General features: G+C 43.6%; 1 protein-coding gene across 2 annotated transcripts in view; it reads right to left on the minus strand.

Moving 5' to 3' along the window:
* Nucleotides 1-15,948, minus strand: part of KDM7A (lysine demethylase 7A) — a 49,349-nt gene extending 33,401 nt beyond the window's left edge. Inside the window, exon 1 of one of the 2 annotated variants that reach the window (XM_035126577.2) lies at nt 15,719-15,948. In XM_035126577.2, coding sequence (XP_034982468.1) covers nt 15,719-15,867 — 149 coding nt within the window. In that variant the 5' untranslated portion in view covers nt 15,868-15,948. The remainder of the gene's footprint in view (nt 1-15,718) is intronic. The other variant, XM_035126578.2, reaches the window with a different exon arrangement.
* Nucleotides 15,949-16,584: the final 636 nt, after the last annotated feature.

Here is a 16,584-nt window from a genome sequence, read left to right on the forward strand (position 1 = left end):
AAGTATTACTAGAGGTCAAAGCAAGAGTACATTAAGCCAAGTTTTAAAACAGAAGGAAATGTGGTGTGTGTGTGTGTGTGTGTGTTTAAAAAAAGCTTCAGACTTCTGCTGTAACTAAGAAGCAAAAAGTGTGACTGGATAGCTCCAATTAACTGAGGACATATCACACACTATTGGATAGTTTCCATATGCTAATTGGCAATATTATCTTAACCAAATTAATTAAGCAGATTAGTACTTCTCTCTGCCTGCCCTCCCCAGTTTATCCTCCTTTAGATAAAGTATACTCTTCTCAAAGTAGAAGGCTACCACAAGATAGAAACCCTCCTCCCTGTATCAAATAGCACAGGCAACTGCCACAAGCAGGCCTTGTGCCTGAAGGAAAGGAAATGGTAAAGAGCCTTCTTACTGGCCATAGCTGCCAAGTTTTCCCTTTTCTCGCGAGGAAGCCTAGTCAGCATAAGGGAAAATCCCTTAAAATAAGGGATAACTTGGCAGCTATGTTACTGGCTTGGCAACAACAGAACACCAATTGACTAATCAGTTGGTGGCAATGAAAGGAAGCAATCATTACACTTGGAGAGGATTCCAAGTTCTTTTCAGCTTAGGAGGTGTTATATGGAAATTACTAAAACTACTTCCCAGTAAAAGCCCAGAAGTGCTCTTACTACCTTTCGCCTGGAAACTCACTACTGCAGGAACTACATCCTTTCTACTTTCTGTTGCAAACCACCACAAATGGGTTGATGTGATCATTTCACAAGGGCAGAAACAATGAAATATGCTTAGCAGCACTTATAAAACAACTAACGAGCACTTTCCTTCTGTCTCTGCCAAAGGTAAAAGGTATGGTATATACAATGGAACCTCGGTTTTCGAACATAATCCATTCCGGAAGACCGTTTGGCTTCCTAAACATTGGAAAGCTGAAAGCGGAAGCCTCAATACAATAAGGAAACTCAAAAAGGAAGCCACGGGACACAATCGGCTTCTGAAAATCGTTGAAAAACCGAAGCAGTTACTTCTGGGTTTTCGGCATTCGAAAGCCAAAACATGCATCGATAGACATTCGACACCCGAGGTTCCACTGTAGTAACAAAAACCAGTAACATATGTTCCCTTCCCTTCCACCATACTGCTTTTTTTTTTACACCTTCTTCCCTTATACAGCCCTCTCTCTAACCCAACTACCAGCATATTTTCTACTACCATTTGAGGTGGGGTGGGAAACCTGTGCATTATTTCACTCCAACTCCCATCAACCCCATCAATTACCAGAGGTCAGGGATAATGGAAGCTGTACTTCAGCATAATCTGGAGGACCACAGGATTTCTGCCCCTGCTTTAGAGGTTCAGATTCCATGAGGAAAGCGGGTTAAGCCCCTGACAGTGGTGGAGAAAGCAAGGTGCTTCACCAGAGATACATATACACTCATCAATAAACTGAAAAATACAGTTCTGTATATAAATTAAGTGTTGTGTTTATGACCAACCCAGGCCAGAAGCGGTCCCAATCTTTGATATATATATATATATATATATATATATATATATATATATATATATTTGTTCACAGAATGACATCCCTTCCCTTCCCCACTTCTCTATACAGCCTTAAAAGTGAATAAAACATGTAAAAAGAATGAAGTATATGAAGTGAGCTTAGCAACCTACTTGCAGTATGTCACCCAACAGCTTCAGATGAAAATAAATAGATTTTATACCACAATGTATTAAAAATTCATAACACTTTCTGACTCTAGTTGCCTTTTAAAAATAATGTAGAAGTGATTTCATGTAGAAGCTTTTTGCTTTAGTGGCAACATCAGCATTATACCCTGCTGAACAAGAATGAACTCAACATTTTCCACAAGAATCACCAATTTAAAGACCTACTTTACTTAATGCCAGACTAATGGAGATTAAATATTAATTCCATTCAAAGCAGTCATGACCTGGAAAACTAGCACTATCTATTTAGAACCACTGGTACCAGTATGAGGCAGACCTAAAGACACGAATATTCTAAATAATGAAACATTAGTTTGGCATATTTTTATGTCAGTAGTCATAACTGATATTAATGTACGCAAATGAGTTAGTTTCAATTTATCCTGACTTATGCCTCATGTTTCCAGTTTCACCTCACCGTTTAATGTCCCCTGGTGGGGAGATGCACAAGCTGTGCTAACACTGATACAAAACATCTACTTTGACCATAAGGACAATGCAAGGAGCAGTAAGCATGAAACAGTTACCACATCCATGCAACATCTGAAAGCCACCAGGTAACAGAGCTTGCCTTCAAGCCAGGTTGTAGTTTCAGAGGTTCACTGCATTTGTAGGCATACAGCCTATGACTGATTTCAAATAAAATAAATAAATAAACAATAACTTTTAACCTCTTGAAATGTAAGTATTGAGGCATTCAGATTAAATCAAGAAGTGCCTAAAATATATTAGTAGTATAAATTATATTTCAATTTAATTAAATCTATTAAACTATTATGGAAAAAGTTTTGATGCAATCTAATTTTCAATTTGTACACCAGTATTTTCACAGACTGTGTACAGCTACAAGTTACTATAATATTCCAGCCACAAGTGTGTAAAAACTCTCTCAAATTGAGCCTTGGTATATATAAATTTTAGTTTATCAAAGAGAACCAAAAGAGCACTGTGGCACGTTAAAAAAATAAAAAAATAAAATATAGGGGCATGAGCTTTAGAGAACTAGCCTCGTTTCTGATGCATGAAGCATTAACACCTTAGTTTCACATGTGTGGTAGTGCAAAATAAAATAAAAAGTAGCAATTGGGCCAAATGGTCATGAGAATTACACCCATAATAAATCTATTTTAATCCTTAAAATATCACAATAACTTGTTTTTGCTGTGAAAACAAACAAACCTCACTTGGTTATCACACTGAAATTTGTTGTTTATCAATAAATAAAACTAATAAAACTACTCATTCATTCATTTCATCAAAAGTTCTGATAGGGAGCAGCTAAAAGTATTCTAGATGTCTAATGCTGACTAATCTCATGAACATATCCCAAGTATATCACAAGGTCAAGTCCCTTATACTTACGATTTATTTAAAAAGTTAAAATTGTGGGGGGGAGACAAACTCAGAGAGCATTTTCCTCAATTTTTCAACAGAGGCTCACATTTTAAAATATGAATGGATTTAACCTACATAACAATTGGTAATTATTCATTCTAGTTTTCTATATTAAAAACTATTATCAAAATTTTGATGTGAAATATAATCTAAATGCTAGTCAACAATATATACACACCATAAGATTGTAAGACATGTTTTATATGTAACTAGCAGTACCCAGCCATTCATTGCTGTGGCTCATCCCTGTGATTCCCCCCGTCCGTCCCGACCCATGAACCGTCCCGAACCTGTCCTGTCCCCAACCCCAGGGCAGGTGAGTCCCCACCTCCACTCAGCTCAGTCTGCAGTTTTGCTCTTGTGGAGCAGGGGTTGGCTGCAAACCTGAGCTGAGCTGTTTTGGAGAGGGAAGATTTTCTAGCTGCAGTACCAGTGGAGTCACTGCTAGAGGACGATGTTTTGCAAGTTCTCCTGATCCTGTTTCCCCCAAAAATCATGTTTTTACCTGTGACAAGTGTGATATCAGTATAATCTAAGGTTATGGAAACACTCGGGTATTGGAATGGAATGTTGTGTCCAAATTTGAACATAATTGGTCAAGTGGTTTCAGAGAAAAGTAGAATATAACAAACATGGACAGCTTACATTTTTATATATATAGATGCATTTCATTACTGCTGCATAAATTAGAGGACTCTATGAAGCATATTAAGGGCAATAATATAAGTAGTCAGAAAATATTAGAAATTATAAATGAAGACACTTTAACATAATCAGTGATACCAGCCAACTCTGTGAAGTCTAAATAAAGGTAAAGGGACCCCTGACCATTAGGTCCAGTTGTGACGGACTCTGGGGTTGCGGCGCCCATCTCGCATTATTGGCCGAGGGAGCTGGTGTATAGCTTCCAGGTCATGTGGCCAACATGACAAAGGCACGCTTCTGGCGAACCAGAGCAGCACACAGAAACACCGTTTACCTTCCTGCTGTAGCGGTACCTATTTATCTACTTGCACTTTGATGTGCTTTCGAACTGCTAGGTTGGCAGGAGGAAGTCTAAATATAGTAATGTGTTGTAATTTCCTAGATTGCAGTCTCTGCAAATTAGAAAACCAACAAGGAACCACACAGGACACCATTAATACGATTTCCATTACATCTATGTTTTCTATGTAGATAGAAATATAAAATCTGTTAAACTGATTATTTCAGGGAGGGGTGCTGGTTTCTGGATTCTAGTGGTCTCTTTCAAGTTGAGTCCTTCATGTGGTCACCCACCAGGTGCTCTGGAAGCTACATTTGGTCTAAAACAGAGCTATTTCTCAACTGAGGCCTGTAAGGCCATGGGAATAAAGCAGTAACTGTAAAAAAATTAATAAGCCCCGAACTCAAGAGCAAGTCCTAATACTGCAAATTCCAGCAATGTCTGTCTCTTAAACAGACTTTGTGCCACAAAATTGGGTTCACAGTAAATACTGTAGATAAGGGAGGAGGTTCAGAAAAGCCCTTTCAGTCCCCCTACTGGCCCACTGCTGTACAATAATAACAACAATAATTTATTACTTATATAATGCCCATCTGACAGTTCTGCAGTGTATCCAGTAGTTTCTGGCACCACCCACTTTTGAAGGTAACTTACAGCCCCAGAAAAAGAGAAAACAAGGTATGTCAAATTAACAATGAGTCTTGGGGATCCTAGACCCTGGCACCTCCAGCCAATTCCTAGCAATTTATGTAGAGCATAAAGCCAGTGCTCCTGTTCTCAGCTCCTCCCTGAGAATAGAGCAGATTCCTAACTTTACCAACTCTTTGGTCTTACCGTGTTTCTCATATTATAAGTCATGTCTTATATTTATTTTTCCCTCAAAAAAACACACTATGGCTTATTTTCAAGGGATGTCTTATTTTTTTCCTCCTCCTCCTGCCGCGGCCAGCATTGCTGCTGCGCCTATCACTATGTCTTATTTTCGGGGTATGGCTTATATTCCTTGAATGCTTAAAAACCCTGCTATGGCTTATTTTATGGGTATGTCTTAAAATATGAGAAACAGGGTAGATCTCCAATAGTACCATGAAACCCAAAGTGATCTAGGCATATGATAATTCCTGAATCCTGAGACTGGAAAACCCACAAAAACTCCACTAGTTTGATTGTGAAACTTCTTTAAGATCCAATAAAAAATAATCAACACAAAAGTAGCCCGATGATCCCAAATTCTACTTACTTCTTTTCTACTTACTAATGCTGTCCGTCTAGTTACAAGTTGTAAGAGCTCGTGGCCAACTTCTCTGAGCAGTGCATAGGAAGACCTGGTCTGCCCCTCCCCCCCCCTGGTGGGAGGGACAAAGCTGCAATGAGAGCTCAGTTTTTAAAAGCTCTCTCCCCAATCCTTGGAAGGAGTGGCCTGTAGCTCAGGTATGTCTCATTTTCCAGGTAGGCATCCTGGGGCTTTAAATACTTGGCAGGAGATACCTGAGATACATGATTGTTTGGGCTTATTATAGGAAATGGTGGGAGCATCTACATTTCCTATGATCGCCATCAACACACACACATGGGCAGTTTATCTGCAACTACAACACACTTTACTAATTAAACCATAGTTTTCACTACCGTTATTTATTTTCATTCCATTTATTAATCATTTCCTGTAAAATCTTAAACCGATCTAACAATTAAAACAATTTCATATAAAAATGCTTAACTACATTTTCCATAGTTTTGCATTCAGCATATTAATGTTTCTAAAGAAGGTGAGTATACATGTGGGTCTGCTTAACTTGGTAATTGGAAACAATTTCCACGCTATTCACACACACCCCAAATAAGATTTTATTTAAACTGCACAATACGCTGCCAGATTTAGACAACAGATTCAGGCTATGTTGACCACAAATGCTCAAAAAAGGATTCTAACACTTCCATATCATGATCCAATATTAATTCAAGAAAAATAATTCAACAAAAGAATGACTGCCAAAAGACCCTGTAAATAAAAAATGTGCTATATGTGAATATACAAGGGAGGGGTTGTAAAATGCCACACAGTCATACCATGCCACCAAGGATTCAGTCCTGCTGACATTTCACTGTAACGTAACTACATCATGCAACACCAGTGGTGGTCACCTGTACAATGTAACACTAATAACCTCAAGAATCAGCCTGGACAGTACTAAACTGTCAGAAGAGTGATGTAGCTGCTCTAGTTTTGCCAAGAAATGAAGGCACACTTTCAAGAGTTACATGAGACGCTGCAGGCTACACTAAGGAATGTTATTTTGCAGCAGTAGTTGTGCTTATATTTGTCCCCTAGAGGAGAAATGTACCGTAATGCATAACAAAGGGAATATATATCTCCTACATACAGTGAATGTGAGCCAATGATGATGTACTGGGCCATGACCATGCATTTGGAGATCTGCATCTCTTGCCTCCACATTCTGGTTTCATCAAAATATAATACCAAATCATGGTTTGGTGCTAAATCAGGGGTCAGCAACCTGAGGCCCATGGGCCACAAGCGGCCCACGGGGGTCGTTTAACCGGTCCACAAGCCGCCCCCAAACTGAGCCGCCCGCTTGCTGAGTCCCCACATGCTGCACTAAATCGGCACAGCATGGCGCAGGGACTTGCTTCCGTGTTGCCGGAAATCCCATCTGTGCAAACACAGATGGTGGAAATTCTGTCTGCGCAGATGCCGGAAACTGCAGGCAGGCGCGCTCATGAGCGCGCACGATCTAGCCCACAGAGGGATCTCCGCTGGAGTGAACCGGCCCAGGCGAGGTAAACCTTGCTGACCCTTGCGCTAAACAAATCATCATAGAATGAGCCACATGCTTCCACGCTCCCTTCCTCCCATGCATACTGCATTTTTCTCCCCAACTTCCTGCTCCAAAGCATGGCTTGCTGATTTGAATGGAAGGGGAACCTATGTTTTGCCACAATCCATGGAGGCCATGAGGGAATGACAAGGCAGAAGGAAGAGAAAACCAGAGGCTTCTTCATATAGTGCCAAAATCATGGTATGCAGGTGCATGGCTAGGTATTTAAAAGACAGTTTGTAAAAGTATGAACTTTAACTGAACTATCTCCCTTTTGGACAAGATGAACTTGAGCAGAACTAATTCACTTTTGAAACAAGCACTGTATTAAACAAATCAGTGCTACACAAGGATTTAGTTATACCAATAATATATTTCTGTAACACTCTCCACAAAGCACTTTTACAAGATACTATCATGCTGAACATTTAGGCTATAATTTTTTTCTTTTGCATTAGTACTATCAAGTATTTTCTGCAACCAAAAACCAAAGCTGAATTTCTTAAACATAATTACTCCATAAGCATATTTTAAACATTAAATACCGATAAAACGATGGGAAGGTTGGAAATTAGAGTGCCTTATCGTTTAAAATAATCCTGCTTTGCTGCCACAGAAACACTGCTCACATATAATAACATAGCAAGTTTCAATAATATACCGTACATAGCTCCCTCTACCAATTCAACTACCCAGAGTTGTAATTATGTAACAGCCACTTCATGTTGCTTAACATACACAAGGCAAGTATTTTCCCCCACTTGGCAAGATACGGAACTGAAACTCACATCAGTTAAAGGCAAATGTGAAATGCAAATATGCAAGTACAGATCTATGATCCAAGACAACAAGACCATAACTTATTTCCAGGTAATCTTTTAAAATACTATGCATTATTTACTCTATTGCACTTGCACATTTAAACTGAAACTGCATTGGTACCCTTTACTCTGGATTCAGTCCTATTTATTTACAGAACATAAGTAAACTTGGTTTTAATATGCCAGAAAGAGAACCAGTGTTTATTAAAAATTCAGAGTATTTGCTACCTTCTCTTGTCATTTAAAAATTGTTTCCAGTACTGATGTGGGATGTACTGGACAACAATCAACAACGTGACAATCAACACAAAGCTAATGAACATAATTAAAAATGGAACTGTCATTACACCTCTATCTCTGTGAATCTGGCCTAGGATATCCACACTGTTCAAAATTAGCTTCTAAGGCTGCAATACTAAGCACACTTACTAGGAAGTAAACACCTTCGTACTTAGTGAAACTTACTTCAGAATAATATGCAAATGATGTAGTTGCAAAAGTGATAAGGCTTAATCCTTAACTGACATAACACTTTACTAATGAAACTGCATTTAATTATTTTATTCCTTGGAAACTTTTTACATAAAACTGTCACATAGTGACATGATTGCCTTGTAAATAGGCCTACAAGAATTACTAGCCTACTTTTTTTACTAGTCTGCTAAGAGGCTAGTAGCCTGTATTTCTACATTCATTACAGAGGAGTGGAACCCTATTTTCCATGACGGCATAGAACCGAGGACTACTAACAGTGACTAGTTTTAAAAATGCTTTTTACCACGCAGGCCAGCAGAAAAGGAATGTGCTTCCCTTCCTCAATGGCCAGACAAAAACCAAGTTGATTGGTGGAGAAAGGTTTAGAAAAGCCATTCCTTTTCTGCCGGACCACTCATTCATAAGTACAGTGGAACCTCTACTTACGAATTTAATCCGTTCCGAATGCACATTCGTAAGTAGAAACATTCGTAAGTCGAAACGATGTTTCCCATAGGAATGCATTGGGAATGGATTAATTCGTTCCGGAGCCTAGGAAAAATACACTTTTAGAGACTTTGAAGACTTTTAAGGCATGGAACCTGCACAGCAACATTACCTTGCAATGCAGGGAGCGCGGGCTGCGGCGGCGAGGCTGCGGGAGACCGCTTAGTGGTGGCGGTGGGGGCCTGATCCAGCTGTAGGCCGGCTAGTGGCGACGGCGGGGCCCAATTCGGCTGTGGGCCGAGCGTTAGAGGCGGTGGGAGTGGCGGCGGGGTCCGATCCGGCCATGGGCCGAGCTCCAGAGGCGGCGCGAGGCCTCTGGGAGCGAAGGCGGGGCCCGATCCGGCCATGGGCCGAGCTCGAGAGGCGGCGTGAGGCCGCTGTGAGCGGAGGCGGGGCCCGATCCGGCCATGGGCCGAGCTCCAGAGGCGGCGCGGGGCCGCTGTGAGTGGAGGCGGAGCCCAATCCGGCCGTGGGCCGAGCTCCAGAGGCGGTGCGAGGCCGCTGTGAGCTGAGGCGGGGCCTGATCTGGCCGTGGGCCGATCGCCAGAGGCCGCTATTGGTGGCGGCGGGGCCCGATCCAGCCTTCGGATGTCAAAGAAAGTGCACCCCAATTAGTATCGTTCGTAAGTAGAATTTTTCGTAAGTAGGGTTATTCGTAAGTCGAGGTACCACTGTATGGAATTCCTTGTCACTTACCTGACCTATCAGACAAGCAGATAAATACAAGTATCTGTTTCAAGCATGAGGGTTAGCCAGAATGTATGCTATTGGCCTGCTGCACAACTGGAAGTTATGAACCCAGGAGAGATAGAAAAACTGCTCAGTGTCCTCAATGTAGATGCATGTATTTTTCTACCACCGCATCTGCAGTTAGATATACATGGAGCAGTATGTGTGCAGATGTGAATGCATATACATGGATATATGTTCTCGAAGAGCTGGCATGCAAAATTGGGTCCAAATAGCAAGACTGCATAAATTAGCCTCACAGCCACCAATCTACAAACAAGCCCTGCAGACCAGAGCCAGCCAGAGCCTTTTCATTAATCAAGTGACTCTGCCTGTCATTTTTACCAGCGCTGCCTCTTAGCCAGTACAGGGTAGGGAATAACCAATGTGACCATGCTAAAGAATGAAAGAAACATCTTTCTCTTTTCTTGCCAGTAACAAAACTATGATTTTATCAGTGATCTGACACAAATGGAAAATTTCAAAATTATTTAAAGGGAAAAAAACCTAAAACTGTCATAGTATTGAGAAGACAGTGACTAGACAATTAGAGAGAAAAGGTGTGCTGTTTGTCTTATAGTGGCACATATGGGTAAACCCAAGGCTAATGGCATAGTATTTGGTTTCTGCAAGTTATACCCACTGCATCACTATCTAGGATAGGTCAAACCAATACCTATGCTACAATGGTTGGGAATTTCTGGCTGTGGGCCAATACTGGCCCTTCAGAGGGTCCAGTCTGGCCTATATAGTACTTTGTCCAAAAACATGCCCAGCTTATATGACTCTGATGGGCTCTGATGATGTCAGTTGTTGGCCAATGGGAAGATTGGGGTTTAATTCTGCACTGACCTGTGTGCCTGTTCCCAGCAGCCAAACTAAGCAAAATTGGCCCATGTGGTGGTTAAATCCTGCTCAGTTTAGCCACATGGGCCACTTCTCTTGCTGGCCAAAGCAGCAGGATTTAACCCCTGCTCATCCTCATTAAATCCTGGTCAGATCCCTACAAAACCAAACTACTTGCTTACTACTGGCAAGCCAAGTGATCCCCACACCTTATATTTGTGCAACTGGTTCTTCCTGCTTAAGTGCAGAACCTTTTATTTGTCCCTACTGAAATTCATTTTGTAAATTTGGGCCCAGTTCTCCAATCTGTTATGGTCATCTTGATCCTAATTCTGTCTTCTGCAGCATTAGCTACTCCTCCCAACTTGGTGCCATCTGCAAATTTTATGAGCATCCCCTCAATTCCTCCATCCAAGTCGTTTATAAAGATGTTGAACAACAAAGGGCCCATAACAGAACCCTGTGGAACCACACCTGTCATTTTTCTCCAGGATGATGAGGAACCACCAATGAGCACTTTTTGTGTTTGGTCACTCAAGCAGTTACCTGATCCAGCGCAAATTTTACCAGCTTCTCTGCAAGAATACTGTCAAGACTTTGTCAGAAACCTTACTGAAATCAAGATACTGTAGACTACGGCCACAGCATTCCCTTTAGCATGCTGCTATGGTATCCACCTGAGCCACAGGTTCTAGCCATTACAGCGCAGCAAATGCAAAAAGGTAATTTGGCTTAAATGAGACACCTGGTATATAGAATGGTGCATATTTAAGTTATTGTTATTCACCAGTGTCACATTTAAAACAAGTCTAATTCTCCTCTGACTTGTAAAAAAAGTATTGTATGGGGCTTCCAACAAATACCAAAATACATTAAAATATCACAGATTAAAAACTTCCCTAAACAGGGCTGCCTTTAGGTGTTTTCTAAATATCAGGTAGTTGTTTATCTTCTTGACCTCCGATGGGAGGGCGTTCCACAGGGCAGGCGCAGCTACCGAAAAGGCCCTCTGCCTGGTTCCCTGTAGCTTTGCTTCTTGCAGTGAGGGAACCGCCAGAAGCCCCTCGGCACTGGATCTCAGTGTCCGGGCTGAACGATGGGGGTGGAGACGCTCCTTCAGGTATACAGGACCGAGGCCGTTTAGGGCTTTAAAGGTCAGCACCAACACTTTGAATTGTGCTCGGAAACGTACTGGGAGCCAATGTAGGTCTCTTAGGACCGGTGTTATGTGGTCTCGGCGGCCACTCCCAGTCACCAGTCTAGCTGCCGCATTCTGGATTAATTGCAGTTTCCAGGTCACCTTCAAAGGTATCCCCACGTAGAGCGCATTGCAGTAGTCCAAGCAGGAGATAACTAGAGCATGCACCACTCTGGTGAGACAGTCTGCGGGCAGGTAGGGTCTCCACCTGCATACCAGATGGAGCTGATAGACAGCCGCCCTGGACACAGAATTAACCTGTGGCTCCAAGGTCCAAAATGACCCCCAAGTCCAAAATGACTCCCAAGCTGCGCACCTGGTCCTTCAGGGGCACAGTGACCCCATTCAGGACCAGGGAGTCCCCCACACCCACCCGCCCACACCCTGTCCCCCAAAAACAGTACTTCTATCTTGTCAGGATTCAACCTCAATTTGTTAGCCGCCAAGTTATATAAAAGGTACTGTCCTTAACCTGGCATTCAAAGAGATAATTAACATGTTAAAGTTTAAAAACAGATTCAGATTCAGGAACTGGAGATGACTACAGTTAACACTTTAAAGAACTTCAAGTAACTAACTATAGGACAAGTCACCAATTCATCTTGTTTGTGCAACCAGCTAAAATTCTGTAGGGCAGGGATGTCCAACAGGTTGATCGCTGGCATATCCCCAGGAGGTTTTTGGCTCCCTTTCATTAGCGGTGATAAAATCTGGCCCCGCCCCCTCAGCCCACCCTCCATTGTTGCATGATCTCCAGAACGACAGACTAAGTTTGATCATTTCCTTAGCAATCTTTTGGTGAGAGACTTTCCCCCTTTCTCCCTAAAATAGCTCAACACCTTTGCTGTGAACCCCTAAAAAAACGGAACGTTCCTCCCCCCAAAAGTCAACAACTTTGACCTGAACCCCTAGAAAAGGCACTTTCCTCCCTAAAAAAAACCCTCAACAGCTTCAACCTGAACCCCCCCCCAAGGGGTAGATCACTGCCAGTTTTTTATTCTGTGAGTAGATCGCAGTCTCTTAGGAGCTGGCCGTCCCTGCTATAGGGCATGGCTACAAACAGAAATCACACCTCAGAGTTTAAAAGAAATCATGTGAAAGTGCCAAACCTTATGTAAATTCCATACATGCAAAGTGGTATTCTAAAGAATACAGTACATATGGATTTCAAGAAGAATTTAAAATTCCACTCACTGGAAGCTCCTAAGGAAGGCTAAGGATTATAAGATGCCTTCTGATCTCTATTGGATGTATTGCATTATAAAAGACAGAAAACAAAGGGTGCAAGCAAGTGGACAGCTCATACAAAAGATTCAAAACAGTCCAGGATCTTGTAAGAACCACTAGAGCCAATGCTTTAAAAACGTATTCACTGATCCAACAACATGAGCAAACAAGCTGAGGTGTCCAGCTCTCTGAAGTACAAAACATTAGAACATAAAATCCAAAGCAAACTGAAATACTCCAGCTCTTTTCAACTTAGAAAAAAGTATAAGAAAATAGCAACTGAGCATATAATTCAACTACACATAGGCTAACATTTTCTGAACTGTAAATTAGGAGACAGGTCTTGAGGCCAGAAACAGGCCACAATGCTAAACACTCTTACTTGTAAATAAGCCCCAACTGGACTTACTTCAGAGTAAACTTTAAAGTATTGCACTGCAAAAATGACAATTCAGGGTGCTATTTTAAAAATTAAGATAAATTAACAGGAAAGATGTCAAACAGCCAGCAATAATGTATCTATGACAGTCCAAATTTAGCAAAATTGTAATGTCTTGTTTATTATCTTCCTTGTGAGATACTGCCGGGCACTTTTCGAAGGGAGTACAGTAATAGCAAATCTGTTTATAGTTCAGTTGCCAAGTAATTTGGATTTCAGGAGCCGAGCCAAGTGCAGGAGCAAAATTGTTTGACAGCACAATCCTATGAATACCTACTCAGAATTAAATCATAGAGTACAATGGGACTTACCTAGATAAACATTAGAGACTAGATCTTTGTTTTCCCTCTTTTCCACATGAAAGCATTTTCTTAGGAATAACTTTTAGCTGGTTGCACACTTATAAAGAAAAGATATTAGAATGCTACCATATATTACACTTCTACATCCACCTTATCAAACCCATTTTTTCTGTCCTAGTGCATTAGTTTGCTACTGCCCAACCCATTCCCTTGCCTTTTTGCCACTTTAAGCTCACCTAACTTTTAAATCTATGGATCAATATTTTGTAACAGATTTCAAAGTGTTTTTTTTAAAGTCACAACTTCAAATGTCAGTTCAAATTCTCCTACTGCTTAATAGGACTTCTACAGACTACAGTGGTACCTCGGGTTAAGAACTTAATTCGTTCTGGAGGTCCGTTCTTAACCTGAAACTGTTCTTAACCTGAGGTACCACTTTAGCTAATGGGGCCTCCCGCTGCTGCTATGCCGCCGCAGAGCAATTTCTGTTCTCATCCTGTAGCAAAGTTCTTAACCCAAGGTACTAATTCTGGGTTAGCAGAGTCTGTAACCTGAAGTGTCTGTAACCTGAAGAGTCTGTAACCCGAGGTACCACTGTATTCCAGCAATGTTCTCTTTAACAGAACCAAAAGACTGATTACATAACTATTTCGCTGCTGTAGGCTTAGGAATTTGGAAATAATTCAGAAAAAAAATAAATGCTTTGTTCACCATACTCACAGAAATATAGCAACAATAGAAGCTTACAGTATTTCCTTATTTGGTTTTGCGGTTTTCAGAATTAAAACACTGATGCTTACATTTGCAGCAATGCACCCGGATATTGTCAGGCTCCTCCGTAAAACACTTAAATCTATAATAGCCCCACTGTCACGGAACACACGGAATCTATTCAGAGACTAATACAGAACCACATGTGCACCTGCAACGGCTGGCAGGTGCACTTTGTAGGCGGAGAACCAGCCTAGTTTCTAATGTGAACAATGCATCCGCAGACCTTCTCTCTGTGTTATCTGTCTCCTTTAAAAACAAGAGCTATTTGAAAAACAAACAAACCCGAGAGGGAGTACTGTATATGTCTCTCTGATCAGGGCACGATCTGAAGCATGAACCATGTCCCTTTAAATTAGCTTCCCTTCGGAAGCCAGCAGAGGGAGATGAGGCTGTCTCGCCAGCTCCATCGTGACTCTGTTTTTGTTAAATGGGGGGTATTTAAATGTCCTGTTGTCAATCAAAGCGCACTTCCCCTCCGCAGCCGCGGCAGCAGCCGGGGAAGCTCGGACAAATATTATCCCAGATCGATGCCCCTTCCTCCGAACTTCAGCCGCCATCCAGCCTCCGGCCAGCTGGGAGATCAAAGGGCGGCCGAAAGAGAGCCACTCGCGCCGCCGCGGCAGCCCCGAAACTTGCTCCTTTGTTTAAATGCCCATGGATACCCACCCAGCCACCCCACCTCTTCCCTTCGCAGCCGAGGGGAGGCTGCAGCTAGTGCCGCTGCGCCGGCATGGCCTCCTCCTCGAAGCTCGCACTTTCCAAACATAATTGACCCAACCTCCCTGTGCAAAGGGGAAAAGAAAAAAGAAGGAAGGAGGAAAACACAACCCGGACACTCATGCGAGCGCAACGTCAGAAAAGCGCCCGCGAGGCGCACGCAACTCTCTAGCCGGGGGAAGCACGAGCCCTGGAAGCGGACGGGACAACGAGATGAACACGCATAAAAACACGCACGCACACACACAAAAAGGCATCTCAGCCGCGACGCGCTTCGAACAATGCGAATAATAATAAAAGCAACTCAACTTTCCGGGCACCTCTCGTTCCGCCAAACTCCTCAGAAGAGCCCCTCAACCTCGGCCAGGGAGTCCCTTATATAACACTGTTTGGAGAAGGGAGTGGGGGAGAGAGAGAAGGGAACCTAGGAGCGCCGGCGGCTGCCCAACGCCGCTTCCTGGTACGCCGAAAAGCACCATTCACACATCTCTCCCCCAGACACGCATCGCGGCGCGCACATACCGCCTCTCTCTCCCAGCCTCATTGTCCTTCTGTTTGTTTCGCCCCCCCCGGCCGCCCCCTTCCCTCACGGCCCTCAGGGTCTCCCCCCCCCGAATAATGGACCCCCCCTGTCTCACACACTTCACTGTTTTGTTGTTGTTTTCCCGTGAGGAGACCCGTGAGGAGACCGGGGGCCCCCTCCTCCTCCTCCCTGCACCCTCGCGTGTTTTACCTGCCATGGAACCAGTCCTTGCATATGTCGCACTCGATCATGAAGCGGCTCACATCGTAGGGCTCCCGGCACACGCAGTACACGGGGGTCGTCGCCGTTGTTGTTGTTGTTGCTGCCGTTGTTGCCGTAGCCGCCGCCGCCCCGGCCATCTTTAAAGAACTCGTTCGCTCGCTTACTCTCTCGCCCGGCTGGCTGCCTGGCTGACTTGACTGACTAAGCCGCCCTGCTCTCCTCCTCCTCCCTCGCGAAACCTTCGCCTCCTCCTCCCCCCACTCCGCCAGCCCCAACCAACAGCCGCCGCCGCCGCCAGCCCAGCCAGCCAGCAGCCAGCCAGTCAGTCGGCAGCACCAATAACAACAGCGCGCGTGCTAGGCTCCCGTATCTAGAGGGAGAGGGGAAGAGAGAGAGCGCGCGCGTTAGGCTCCCACATTGGGCGCGCGGCCGATACCCCTCCCTCCCTCCCTCGAGAGCGGACAAACGGCAAGGGCGCGCGGCGGAGAGGGACAGTCACGTAAGGTACATCGCCGAGCATGCGCCATAAAGAGGAGGAAGTGAAGGGCGGCAGGAGGGGCGGGGTGTGTATGTTGTGTGTGTGTGTGTGGAGAGAGCGGAACCGTCGGCAGGAAACAAGAAGGCATGGAATTCTCAAGACGCGTCAAGTGCGCGCGCACGCGCGCGCTCACAAAAGGGATAAAAGTTCTCCCTCGCCGGAAGCCCGCCCGCCCCGCCTCCCAGTCTCACTCTGAATTGACAATGAGAGAGGGAGAAGCACGTGCCGCCACACATCCTTCTCCGCTTTCCCTCACGCATACATCTCTCTCTTCTCCCCCTCCCCTCTTTTTTGTAGGCGGGGCTCGAGAACAGCG

The sequence above is a fragment of the Zootoca vivipara genome, chromosome 10 (genome assembly GCF_963506605.1).
Source record: "Zootoca vivipara chromosome 10, rZooViv1.1, whole genome shotgun sequence".
Taxonomy (NCBI): Eukaryota; Metazoa; Chordata; class Lepidosauria; order Squamata; family Lacertidae; genus Zootoca; species Zootoca vivipara.